The following is a 13024-nucleotide window of genomic DNA, read 5'->3' as shown; positions in this document are numbered from 1 at the left end:
GGTAAAGAAAGTGATTATCGTCCTGTTTCTTGTAGATCCTGAATTCTCCTTTTAACTGGTTTTGTCTGTTCTCCAGGAAAAAGAGGCTGTTAGCCCTACACTTTCCCTGAGGGTTGGGGCAGGAATTATTATTTCCTAACCACTCAGTGCCATGCCGTGAGATGTGCTTTACCTCTGAGTTCTCTCCAGGTTTCCTCACCATTCTATGAGACAGGTATTAATTAGCTCTGTATTACAGATGGAAAAACGGAGGACTGAAGAGATTATGTACCTTTTCCAAGAACATAGAACCAGAAAGTAAACCTGTTGGGAATGAAATCTACGGTTGATTCCCAATTGTGTACCTGAGCCGATCTTGTTTCTAAATTTCAAGGAACTTAATTTTTTTCTGTCAATAAAGAGATTTTTCAATTGGCAACCTTTTAAATCTGATTCTGTAGTGCCTGATGTCGAAATGACATTGAAGGCATGGGGGTATTACAGTAGACATCGCTTTCTTTGTTTTAAACAGAATTCTATTACTGCAGAACCATATGAATGTCTCTTGGAGTTTCTACTAATGTGACGTTTTCTCTGCTTCCTCATGACAATTTATTTTGGTGACTGGTTATTTATTTCTTTGAGATCGAGTCTTGTTCTCTCACCTAGGCTGGAGTGCACTGGCATGATCGTGGCTTATTGCAACCTCTGGCCCCTTAAGTGATTCTCCTGCCTCAGCCTCCTGGGTAGCTGGGACTATAGGTGCCTGCCACCACACCCAGCTAATTTTTGTATTTTTAGTAGAGAAGGGGTTTCACCCTGTTGGCCAGGCTGATCTTGAAGTCATGACCTCAGGTGATCTGCCCGCTTCCGCCTCCCAAAGTGCTGGGATTACAGATGTGAGCCACCGCACTGGGGCTGGTTAGTTATTTTTAAAGCATTTCTGATCATCTACTAAAACCTCAGTGTTGAAGCTTCTCGAGGATTTCAAATGTTATATTTCAGAATACAGTGAGGCTCATCTCTCCTGAGCCATTAGGACCAGGTTGGAGAGCAGCCTGGAATGTTCGCAGAGCAGGGGGATGGCCATGTCTGTGAGTGAGTACAAGGAGGTCTGGCCTCTGAGCACCCAGTTTTCAGGGGCAGGCCCCCAAGGAGATAACAGGCTTGCTCCAGGGAGGAATTCCCACAAGCTGGAGCTCCAGATAGAAGTGAGGGTCAGTGGTCAGAGCAAGCACACTGGACAGGGCCCATTTCAGGTGGGTTATAACTCATGAATCATGGGAAACAAAGGAGAGAGCACAGGGAAAAATTGAAATAATTTTCAAAATGCTTTAAGATCATTTTCTAGTTGAGGATAGCACAAAATGCAGCTTCTACTGCTGTTGGGAAGGTTTGGCATGAAGCTGTGGAAAGAGGTGACAGAAACTAAGTCTCTTGTTTCTCTGCAGGAGTTTCTCCAAGAAGCCTCTTCCTAGAAGCGAGTCATCTCTACTTACTTTGGCATGAAAATACCTTTGCAAAGTGTGCTCAGATGAGTCAGCAGGCCAGACCTTCAGAGTGGTGCATACAGTCCACACTAAACTGCCTTTAGTGAACTGAGCATTGATGTTATGCCATTTGATTGCATTGATTTGGTTTATAGGAACCAGCACATCCCTAGCTGACTCTACAGTTGTTTTTATTGTAGAGATATATTTAAGAACATAGTCTACTTTCTATAGCACATAATTCTTTTATAAGAGGCCAGAGAAAGTCAGTCAATAAATATGTATTGAGCACTTATATGCTAGACACTGTGCTATTTCCTTTATTGGGAATAAAGGAGTGAATAAAGAAATCACATGAGTGAAGCTCACATTACTGAAGGAATATGATTTTTTTCTTGAGTCCCTATGTCAGGCAAAGCTGTGACTCTCTTAGGCAATTTTCCAATTTTTTTTTTTTGAGACAGGGTCTCACTCTGTCACCCAGGCTGGAGTGCACTGGTGAGATCTTGGCTCACCGCAACCTCTGCCTCCCACTTTAAGTGGTTCAAGCAATTCTCTCACCTCAGTCTCCCAAGTAGCTGGGGTTGTAGGCATGAGCCACCATGCCTGGCTAATTTTTGTATTTTTTGGAAGAGACAGGGTTTCACCATGTTGGCCAGGCTGGTCTCAAATTCCTGACCTCAAGTAATCTGCCTGCCTTGGCCTCCCAAAATGTTGGGATTACAGGCGTGAGCCATCATGTCCAGCCAATTTTCCTTTTTTAGTATGATTACTGGGAAACTCAAAGCTGTTTTATTGTTGTTCACCTCTAGCAAATGCAAAACCTCATGGAATGAATTATTATACAGACCATACCCCTGGATTTATGTTATTTTCCCTTTAATAATTTTGTTTAGTTTTTTTTCTTTGTGAACCACCTCACATACCTAGTATCTTAAAAAAAAAAACATATGGGGGCTATAACTAAATAATAGCAAAAGAACCCAGAAAGTCCTTGGGACAGAAATCAGGAGATGATGATGAGATGCGGTTTCTGGAAGTAAATCCAATGAGAAGCATATACTTGGTATTGTAAAGGCAATCTTGGCTGTCAGGGGTCACAAGGGAGCACCCAGCCAGTGACAGTGATGATCAAGCCCAAGGAAAGGTGTAAATGGTGAGGCCACTGATGTTGATGTGGGGCTGAGACGGAGTCCTTAGGATGATTGGCTCTCTAGAAACCAGAATTTAAAAGTGGGGATTCAAAGAGAAAGCCCCGTTGTAAGGACAGATGGAGAACAAGGCACAGGGATAAAAGCATGAATGAAACCAAATCTGTAATTAGGCAGTGAGCCAGCCTGCCAATTAGAATTGTTTTTTTTCCCCTTGAGATGGAGTCTTGTTCTGTCACCCAGGCTGGTGTACAGTGGCACAATCTCGGCTTCACTGCAACCTTCGCCTCCCAGGTTCAAGCGATTCTTCTGCCCCAGTCTCCCACGTAACTGGGATTACAGGTGTGTGCCACCATGCCTGGCTAATATTTTTGTGTTTTTAGGAGAAAAAGGGTTTCTCAATGTTGGTCAGGCTGGTCTCAAACTCTTGACCTCAAGTGATCCACCCAGCTGGGCCTCCCAAAGTGCTGAGATTATAAATGTGAGCCACTGTGCCTAGCCAGAAAGTTTTGATTGTAAATAACAGAAATTGACTGTGAGGAACATAAGCAGGAGGAGAAAGGGATTTGGGGAAGCATTTGGGGTAGCTCACAGACTTTAAAGGAAGAACAAACAATAGTCTTAAAAGGGGTAGGGTCCCATCTGAGAGAATAATGAGCCATTGCTTTAGTGTTCTGCTGTTGGCACGAGGGGGCAGCAACCATTTTCCTTCTTAATGAATCTCTCTGCTAAAGATTCAGATTGCCTGACACATGGCAGGAGCTCAATACATATAGGATGACCGAATGAGTGACTGAGTAAATTAATGAATGCAACTTTCATGGAGAGAACATCTAATTGGTTGAGCTTGGGTCAGGTACCTGCCCCTTGAGAGGAGAGGAGGAGCACTTTGGCTGAAGGTCCCACCAAATCCATGTACATTGGGGTGCGTTGGTTCAGACACTTTTTCTACAGAAAAGAAGAATGGATATGGGGCAGGCAGAACCCAGTAGGATGCCTACTCCAGGGAACAGAGCAATGGATGGCAGACTAGAGAAGTCAGTGGTTACAGCTGTGGTGGCGGAGCATCTCTTGGTCCATGTAGCTAGCTCCTGTTCTCTAATATCTGGAAGGAAAAAACTGCAAGAAGAAGCCACAGGCTTTGTTACCAACCTTTAAGGCTGGGGTGAGACCTCGGAAGTAGACAGCTGGGCTAGGTCTCAAAGGTGAAGACGCAGAAAGGTTGAGGAAGTCCAGGTGGAGTCTGGGGAGGAGACAGTGACACTTGAACAAAGATAACACCAGAGCGACACATTTAGAAATTAGCTACATACGTTCTTAGAGAAGCAAACCTGTGTGCCCTTCTCCCAGAACATTCTTTCTGTGCTTCTCCTTTGTTTTCTTTTTCTTATTCCCCCTCCCTGCCCCCTGCTGCCACCGCCTCCTCCGTTTTTGAGACAGAGTCTTGCTCTATCAGGCTGGAGTGCAGTGGCACCTACATAGTTTGCTTCGGTCTTGAACTTCCAGGCTGAAGTGAGTCTACTACCTCAGCCTCCAGAGTACCTAGGACTACAGGCCTGTGCCACTATGCCCAGCTAATTTTTAATATATTTTTTAATAGAGATGGGGGTAAGGGGTAGTGGGAGGGTATTGGGGGTAGGTCTCACTATGTTGTTCAGTCTGGTCTCAAACTCCTGGGCTCAAGCAATTCTCTTGCCTTGGTCTCTCAAAGTGCTAGGATTACAGGGATGGGCCACTGTGCCCAATATGTGTTTCTTAACAAATTGCCTTTTAAAGTCTATGTTAAGGAAACCCCTTCAGGTTTTGTAAACCAGGCACATCCCAATCAGGTAGACAGCATAATCATGTTCACTGGGCTGGACCTCATCTGCATTCAGGGCTTCTGTACTTGCAGTGTGGTCTGCTGCAATTCTTGTCCCTTAGTTTTCATCTGGCTGTGTCCTCATTCTTTTCAAGGGTCACTTCCCCTTTGCAACCCTCACTTTCTTAATTTAAAGTAGCTACTTCCAGTCATTCTCCATCACATTAATCTATTTTATTTCTTCTATAGTACTTACCATTCTCTAAAATAATCTTATTTGTTTAAATGTGTGTGCACTGAATATCTCCCACTCTAGGTAAACTGCATGAGACAGGTCCAGGCCTGTCTCTTTCACTCCTGCATCCCACATAGCTAGACGAGCACCTGGCACATTGTAGGTGCTTACTAAATATTTATTGTCATCCTTATATTCCTGGGATAAACCCAAATTGGTTCTCATTTATTGTCATTTGTTTTGCTGATATTTTATTTAAGAGTTTTATGTATGTATTGGCCAAGTGCAGTGGCTGATGCCTCTAATCCCAGAACTTTGGGAGGCCAAGGTGGATGTATCTTCTGAGGTCAGGATTTTGAGACCAGCCTGGCCAACATGGCAAAAACCCATCTCAACTAAAAAAATACAAAAATTAGCTGGGCATGGTGGTGTGTGTCTGTAGTACCAGCTACTCGGGAGGCTGCACCACAGAAAAAAAGTTTTATGTATATATTAATCAGAGAACAGGAACAAATTTCTTCTCTGAAATCACTCTGTAGTTATTATCCCTTTAAATGAGGGAAATATTCCCTCTTGTTCTCTTCTCTGATAGAGATGAGACTGAAATAATCTAGTTATTGAAAATTTGGTAGACTCTCCTTTAAATCCCTCTGGGCTTGTTTTTCTCATGGGAAGATTTTAAATGACATCAGTTTATTATCACAAAAATATTCAGGTAATAGTGTTGTTATTATAATTTATAAGTACTTTTTTTTCTCCTTTTTTTTTTGAAAGAGTCTCATTCTGTCACCCGGGCTGGAGTATAGTGATGCAATCTCGGCTCACTGCAACCTTTGCCTTCTGGGTTCAAGCGATTCTCCTGCCTAAGGCTCCTGAGTGGCTGGGACTACAGGTGTGCACCACCATGCCAGGCTAGTTTTTGTATTTTTATTTTTAGTAGAGACAGGGTTTCAGGCTGGTCTCGAACTCCTGACCTCAGGTTATCTGCCCGCCTTGACCTCCCAAAGTGCCAGGATGACAGGCATGAGCTCAGCCTCTTTTTTTTTGAGACCAGGTCTCACTCTGTTGTCCAGGTTGGAGTGCAGTGGCACCATCATGGCGTACTGCAGCCTTGACCTCCGGGGCTCAGATGATTCTCCCACCTCAGTCTCCTGAGTTGCTGGGACTACAGGTATGCACTGCCACATGAGGCTAATGTTTTTGTAGTTTTTGCAGAGATAGGGTTTTGTTGTGTTGCCCAGGTTGGTTTCAGACTCCTGGGCTCAACTGATATGCCCACCTTAGCCTCCCAAAGTGTTGGGATTACAGGCGTGAGCCACCATGCCTGGCCATAAGTAGTCTTATTTCTCATTGAAATTGTTAAAGTAAGGTTTTTTTTTCTTCCTCTTAGAACTTTATCATTTCATCTAAGTTTCTAAACTAAATTAAGTACAGTGGTTACTGTTGGAGGTTTTTGGGCTGTGTAATGGGTTCATACATATTCATTATATTAAAACATAGGACATTTAAAAGGGTCACCCTCGGACTAATGATGGCAGCATACCTGAAATCAAGGATTATGAGAAACCTGAATCTATAACCTCAAGTTCTATTAAAAATGCATATTTGTTCAAAATACGAGGGAATGAATCTATCTTGGTGCCTAGGGGCAAACGTTTTCCAAAGGTGAATCTTCTAGGACTCACACAGATAGACACAAATGGGAACTGCTCAGGTAACAGCCTTGCATCTTTCCCCAGTTCAGACTCTGGAAGAAGGCCCTTGAAGATCTCTTGCCATTTTCCACAGTCTGGGTACTGGGCCTACAGCACCCCATCAGGTTAGGCCCCCTATTTGTCCAGGATTACACAAAAGCCACAGCAAGTTTCCAATAGCACATAACAGGCAGCAGAGAAGACAGAGACTGAAGGAGCATCGTGTGGGAGATGGAGTGGTGACAAACTAAACAGTGAGCTGAAATTAAGGCTCACTATGGCATGACTGGCTCTTGTGCAAGTGACATTATGTGACATATATGCAAGTGACATTATTCTGTGACATATTTTAGCATAATCCAGACAGATCATTACTTTGCTAAAATAAGTAGATTAGAATGAAAGAAATTTCCAAACAAATTTGAGAAGGAAGGCAAGTTTTCAGATGTCATTAGCTATAACCAAGTTCAGAATTAATCACTACATCATACAAAATGGGAAAATACTTGCAAACAAGAAGAGGGTGGAGATGCCAGAACCTCTAAGTTTATGCCAGCTGAGCACTCACTGGCGGGGCGTCTGGCAATTGGATTTACTACTTTGCCAACACCAGTAAGCGTTACAAAATTGTGACAAAACTGTTTCTATGGACACAATTGTTTTTAAAAAGGGTCCCTACATCTACTAATGCAATTCAGTTTTTTTTCTGGGTAAGCACAAAGCCAGAAACTAATGAAAAATATTAGAAATTATTTTTCTTGGAATCATGTTGAATATTGAGATTTACTTTCTTCCCCAAACCCCTCTCTCTCCCATCAGTCTTTTCATGCACCACTGTAACTTTAGTTTTCATGGGAAAAGAGGTGACTGAAGAAGGGGCAGGGCATTTGAGAGAGCAGGTGAAGGGAGGCTGGGGATCCAGAAAAGGAAAGATGGGGGTCATTCAGTTAAACTCTGCCACTTTCATCTTTTTGTCATTGTTGTTGTTGTTGAGGCAGTTTCGCTCTTGTTGCCCAGGTTGGAGTGCAATGGCCAATCTCGGCTCACTGCAACCTCTGCCTCCTGGGTTCAAGCCATTCTCCTGTCTCAGCCTCCCCAGTAGCTGGGATTACAGGCACATGCCACCACGCCTGGCTAATTTTTGTATTTTTAGTAGAGACTAGGTTTCCTCATATTGGTCAGGCTGGTCTTGAACTCCTGACCTCAGGTGGTCTGCCGGCCTCGGCCTCCCAAAATGCTGGGATTACAGACGTGAGCCACCGTGCCTGGCCCACCTTCATCTGTTAACAGGGATTGTTGCCTCTGTCTCTACCCGCTCCCAAAGGAGGCTGTGTGCGCCCTCTGATACTCATTCTCTGGGGGCTGTTACAGCTGTACCCCTTATACAGATGAAGTTGAAGCTACGGCTTAGCGTTCTTGGGGAGGGACAGAGGGAGTGAAGAGAGCTAGAGAGAGCAGCTTTTCCTCATAACTTATTCCTCATATCCTATTTGAGAAAGCTGGCTATAAAATTTGAGCTCTACTGTCCCTATCCAATCCCCCCTCCCCGGGAGAAAAAATTAGCTAAACTTTACTCGTGACATTATGAATTTTTTTTCCTGGAAAACAAGGATAAATCAAGTTCTTTGAACATTTTTCTCCCCTGAAACTAAATCCGTAAAAAGAGAGTTAAAAACCCATGGAAAACCAGCGAAGTCACTTTTCAAGTCTTTGTACTCGAGGGATTCTGTAAGACTCAGGCAAGAATAATGTAGCAAACAGCAATATTTTAATTTCAGAACAGTCCTCTGGCAGAAAAGTCTGCCTAAAATGGTACAAAGATAATTGTGCATTAACTTTGATAAATTTCTAAAAACTCTATCGGGACAGGAGGCAACAAAACTCCTTCAGATCAGCGAGCGCTGTTTATCAGCGGGCGCTGAGCCTCAGGACTCGCCGCGATTCCTTTTTCGGCACTTGGAGGCCTGAACTCAGGTCTAATCTTCCGTGTGCGCGCTCTTGATACTCAACAACCGTTCAATATCCGGAGGCTGTTATAACTATCCGCATTCTACAGATGAAGTTGAGGCTACAGCTTAGTGTTCTTGGGGAGGGATGTGGTGGGTGGGGGGGTTGGGGAGCGAGAAGCTTTTCCTCATAACCTTAAACAAAAATACCTAAACCCAAAGCAACTGAAAAATGATTTTCTTTCAACAATGGTGTTTCCTTTGGGGTCAAGTTCTTTGATCTCATCTACAAAACCTAGAAGCGGGACAAGTATTTTACTGCAAATTGGAACAGGGCGTTCCCCTCCCCCATCACCCCAATTCCAGAGGACGTCAATCACAGTGGACGCAGCATCGGGAGCGGAAATGCGGAGCATCTGCGGAGGGCGCAATGAAACGAGAGCAGCCCCAGCCAGATGTCCAGTAAAGCGGGAAGACGCCCCGCCGGCACACCCTTCCGGAAAACTGAAGCGTCTCCTCTGACCCGCAAGGTCAGAAAGATTTATTACTTCCTCCGAGAGAGAGCAGCTACAGACCCGCTAGAGAGGGCGGGTGGGGTGTCGGAAGCCAGGGAACGGCGCTCCGCTTCTTCCCACCGCTCCGGGGCGCGGGGGTGTCAGTGCTCCGAGAGGCTGGCAGCTTTGGCCCCGAGGGAAACGTGGAGCTGACGGCCGATGGGGGATTTCTGCCCAAACTTTATCACCAACTCTTTCTGAGAGCAGAAACATGAGGCCGAGTCTGGCAGCTCCACGCAGAATCCGAGTCTCTGGCAGCTCTCGGCACCGACGCGCTCCGAATCCCGCGTTCGCATCCCAGCGCTCTGAGCGCAGAGAGCTACGCCCTCGGACCCGTGGACCGCGACCCCTGCGCGTCGTGGTAAAGCGGGTCGCATCTCCAATCCCCGAGGGGCGGCGGTGGGAGCCGGCGCGGCGTTGGGGGCGGGGGTGGGGCCGGCGAAGTGGGAGGGCTGCGCGGCGGAGGGGAGGAGCCGCGGCGATAGACGGCGGCGCGCACCAACCGGGCGCCGGCTGGCAGGAGCCGCACAGAGGCTGGCCCGAGCGCGTTGCGGGCGCCCGGCGTAGGGGGAGTCGGGTAGCAGCATCCTCCTGGGCGCCGCTTTCGCGCGGCGGCGGCGGCGGCGGCAGGGTCTTTCTCTGCTTACATACCTCGTTGGCCGGGAGCTGCTGGTACCGGGGGCGGGGCGGGGCGGGGCGGGCCGCGCTGCAGACCTGGGTTCCTTTACCTAGAGCTGTGTGTTCAGGGTCCTTTGGGCCAGTCGGAGGCTGCGGAGCGGCGGGGGTTGCCTGTGCTGCCTGTCCCGGCATCCTCCGGCTGATGGAAGCAGCCGCTGCCGCCGCCGCCGCCGCTGCGGGGTTGCGCTGTGCCCGGTCCACCGCCGCCAGAGAGATGGGAAAATTCGCCGCGCGGAGGCCAAAAGCGAGAAGGGTTGAGCCGCTATGCCGGGAGCTGGGTCCCCTATAAGCCGCCCCTAGCCGGCTTCGTTCCCCTGAGCGAGGCAGGAAACTGCGGTCCTGAGAGAGCGGAGAAGACGTCGCTGGAGCGGGGTCGCGCCAGGTTCGGTGGAGCGCGGTGCGGGGCTCCGGGCCCGGGGAAAGTTTTTCTTCCCGAGCCGCAGGGCACCAGCTGCCCGGAAACTCTGTCCAAGGATAAGTCGGCTGAGTCCCGCGGCCCCTCAAAGGCGCGGGGACCCCCAGCGGAAGCGAGAGAGGGCGAAATCGAGGAACGAGTGAGAGCCTGACAGTCTGCCGGGCGGTGATCCAGTGCCACTCTCGGGCGCGCCCCTGGCTCCAGGTGAGTGGAGGAGCGGGGCTGAACCAAGGGTGGGCGTTACTTAGGAAGAGGCTGGGAGGGAGATTGGGGCACACTCTCTCACTCTGCTTCCCCTCGCAGGTCCTTCCCGGAGCCGCTGCCATGGGAGAGTCAGCCTCGGGCGCTGGGGACCAGCCGCCACGCCCGCCTCGGAGTCGCGGCCCGAGTCCCGGCACCCGCAGCCAGCCCGCTGCGTCCCCTTCCCGGGCTGCGTGGCTGCCTCCGCCGCGCTGCCGGCCCGGATTGTGCCTGTGATGAGCCGCAGCCCGCCGCGAGCTCTGCCCCCAGGCGCACTCCCCCGGCTGCTCCAGGCTGCGCCTGCAGCCGCGCCGCGTGCCCTGCTCCCGCAGTGGCCCCGGCGCCCAGGACGCCGCTGGCCAGCGTCCCCTCTCGGAATGAAGGTGTTCCGCAGGAAGGCGCTGGTGCTGTGTGCGGGCTATGCACTGCTGCTGGTGCTCACCATGCTCAACCTCTTGGACTACAAGTGGCACAAGGAGCCGCTGCAGCAGTGCAACCCCGACGGGCCGCTGGGTGCCGCAGCGGGGGCAGCTGGAGACAGCTGGGGGCGCCCGGGACCGCCTCCGGCTGTCCCGCCCCGCGCTCATACCCGCTTGGACCTCCGCACTCCTTATCGCCCTCCTGCTGCCGCCGTCGGGGCGGCTCCTGCAGCCGCGGGAGGGATGGCGGGGGTTGCAGCTCCTCCGGGCAATGGCACTAGGGGCACCGGGGGCGTCGGGGACAAGCGGCAGCTGGTGTACGTGTTCACCACGTGGCGCTCGGGTTCGTCGTTCTTTGGCGAACTATTCAACCAGAATCCCGAGGTGTTCTTTCTCTACGAGCCAGTGTGGCATGTATGGCAAAAACTATATCCAGGAGACGCTGTTTCCCTGCAGGGGGCAGCGCGGGACATGCTGAGCGCTCTGTACCGCTGTGACCTTTCTGTCTTCCAGCTGTATAGTCCCGCGGGCAGCGGGGGGCGCAACCTCACCACGCTGGGCATCTTTGGCGCAGCCACCAACAAGGTGGTGTGCTCGTCGCCGCTCTGCCCCGCCTACCGCAAGGAGGTCGTGGGGTTGGTGGATGACCGCGTGTGCAAGAAGTGCCCACCGCAGCGCTTGGCGCGTTTCGAGGAGGAGTGCCGCAAGTACCGCACACTAGTTATCAAGGGTGTGCGCGTCTTCGATGTGGCGGTGTTGGCGCCACTGCTACGAGACCCGGCCCTGGACCTCAAGGTCATCCACCTGGTGCGAGATCCTCGTGCGGTGGCGAGCTCACGCATCCGCTCGCGTCATGGCCTCATCCGAGAGAGCCTACAGGTGGTGCGCAGCCGAGACCCACGAGCTCACCGCATGCCTTTCCTGGAGGCCGCGGGCCACAAGCTTGGCGCCAAGAAGGAGGGTGTGGGCGGCCCGGCTGACTACCACGCTCTGGGCGCTATGGAGGTCATCTGCAATAGCATGGCTAAGACGCTGCAGACGGCCCTGCAGCCCCCTGACTGGCTTCAGGGCCACTACTTGGTGGTGCGGTACGAGGACCTGGTGGGAGACCCCGTCAAGACACTACGGAGAGTGTACGATTTTGTGGGACTGTTGGTGAGCCCCGAAATGGAGCAGTTTGCCCTCAACATGACCAGTGGCTCGGGCTCCTCCTCCAAGCCTTTCGTGGTTTCTGCACGCAATGCCACACAGGCCGCCAATGCCTGGCGGACCGCCCTCACCTTCCAGCAGATCAAACAGGTGGAGGAGTTTTGCTACCAGCCCATGGCCGTCCTGGGCTATGAGCGGGTTAACAGCCCTGAGGAGGTCAAAGACCTCAGTAAGACCCTGCTTCGGAAGCCCCGTCTCTGAAAGGGGTTCCTGGGAGACCTGATGTCTTGTGGTAATACCTATAAAGAGGATTGTAGTGTGTTTAAACAAACACAGTCCAGACTCAAATGGAGGAAAACCACATATTCTATTATAGATACATAAATAACCACACAGACACTTGCTGTCAATGTTTTGAGTCAGTGCATTTCAAGGAACAGCCACAAAACACACACACACACACACACACACACACCCCTCAGAAAAGGCAAGACTTGAACGTTCTGACCATGTGCCCCTCTTCTTTCCTTTGCCTTCTCCCATCCCGTTTCTCCTGTTTCTTACCCTGTCCCCTACCTGCCTTCCATTTTGAAGTGGGATGCTCATGAAATCAAGCTCCAGTAACCCAGATCTTGTTTACAAAACTTTCGTGGTATCTGTGAACATGTAAGAGTAATTTGGATGTGGATGTGGGGGTGGGGGAGAAAGGGGAAGTGGTCCAGGAACAAAAAGCCCCATTGGGCATGACAAGCCGAGAAGGCGTTCTTCTAGAGTAGACTTTTGTGTAAAAAGCAGAGGTTACATGTGAGTATTAATAAAGAAGATAATAAATAATATTCTTTTTTTATATTTGCCTCCATTACTTTGGATTCATCTGTATAACTTGTCCTCAGCTTCAGATAGAATCTCCTTCCCCTCTCTCATTTCCCTTTTTCCAGTCTCTTTCCTGAAAGGCAGCTAAACTGAGTGGAGGGAATTTTTGCCTCCTTGGTAATAATCTGGGGGATGTTTCCTCACATGTAAATCTCAGCCCGTCAGGTGCCCAGGAATCAAACAAATCTTTGAATTCTAAAGGCAGAAACCAATCAGGGCAGTGGAAGAAAAAGCACATACTAATTTCTTCAACTTTGAACACAGAAAGGAAGAAGCAACCCCTTCAGGACTTGAAGGCATTTGCTTTTCATTCCTCTTGTGTTAAGATGGGGAAGCTTGAAGCAGAGGCTAATGTTTTGGTCCTGAGGTTGGTTCAGAAAAAGGATTTTTTTTTAAAAAA

The 13024-nt window shown here is 49.5% G+C and overlaps 2 protein-coding genes across 2 annotated transcripts; both read left to right on the top strand.

The window, feature by feature from the left end:
• Positions 1-8693: 8693 nt before the first annotated feature.
• Positions 8694-10130, top strand: LOC144579912 (uncharacterized). The gene is made up of 2 exons (XM_078354036.1): positions 8694-8826; positions 9058-10130. Exon 2 carries the CDS (start codon positions 9062-9064, stop codon positions 9815-9817), a length of 756 nt encoding a protein of 251 aa, XP_078210162.1. The 5' UTR covers positions 8694-8826; positions 9058-9061; the 3' UTR covers positions 9818-10130.
• CHST2 (carbohydrate sulfotransferase 2) lies at positions 9403-12598 on the top strand. The gene is made up of 2 exons (XM_035277837.3): positions 9403-10147; positions 10247-12598. Exon 2 carries the CDS (start codon positions 10420-10422, stop codon positions 12010-12012), a length of 1593 nt encoding a protein of 530 aa, XP_035133728.2. The 5' UTR covers positions 9403-10147; positions 10247-10419; the 3' UTR covers positions 12013-12598.
• The last annotated feature ends 426 nt before the right edge of the window (positions 12599-13024 follow it).

The sequence above is a fragment of the Callithrix jacchus genome, chromosome 17 (assembly GCF_049354715.1).
Source record: "Callithrix jacchus isolate 240 chromosome 17, calJac240_pri, whole genome shotgun sequence".
NCBI classification, from domain to species: Eukaryota; Metazoa; Chordata; class Mammalia; order Primates; family Cebidae; genus Callithrix; species Callithrix jacchus.
The sequence above is the reverse complement of the archived record's forward strand: the minus strand, read 5'-3'. Positions and strand labels throughout refer to the sequence as shown.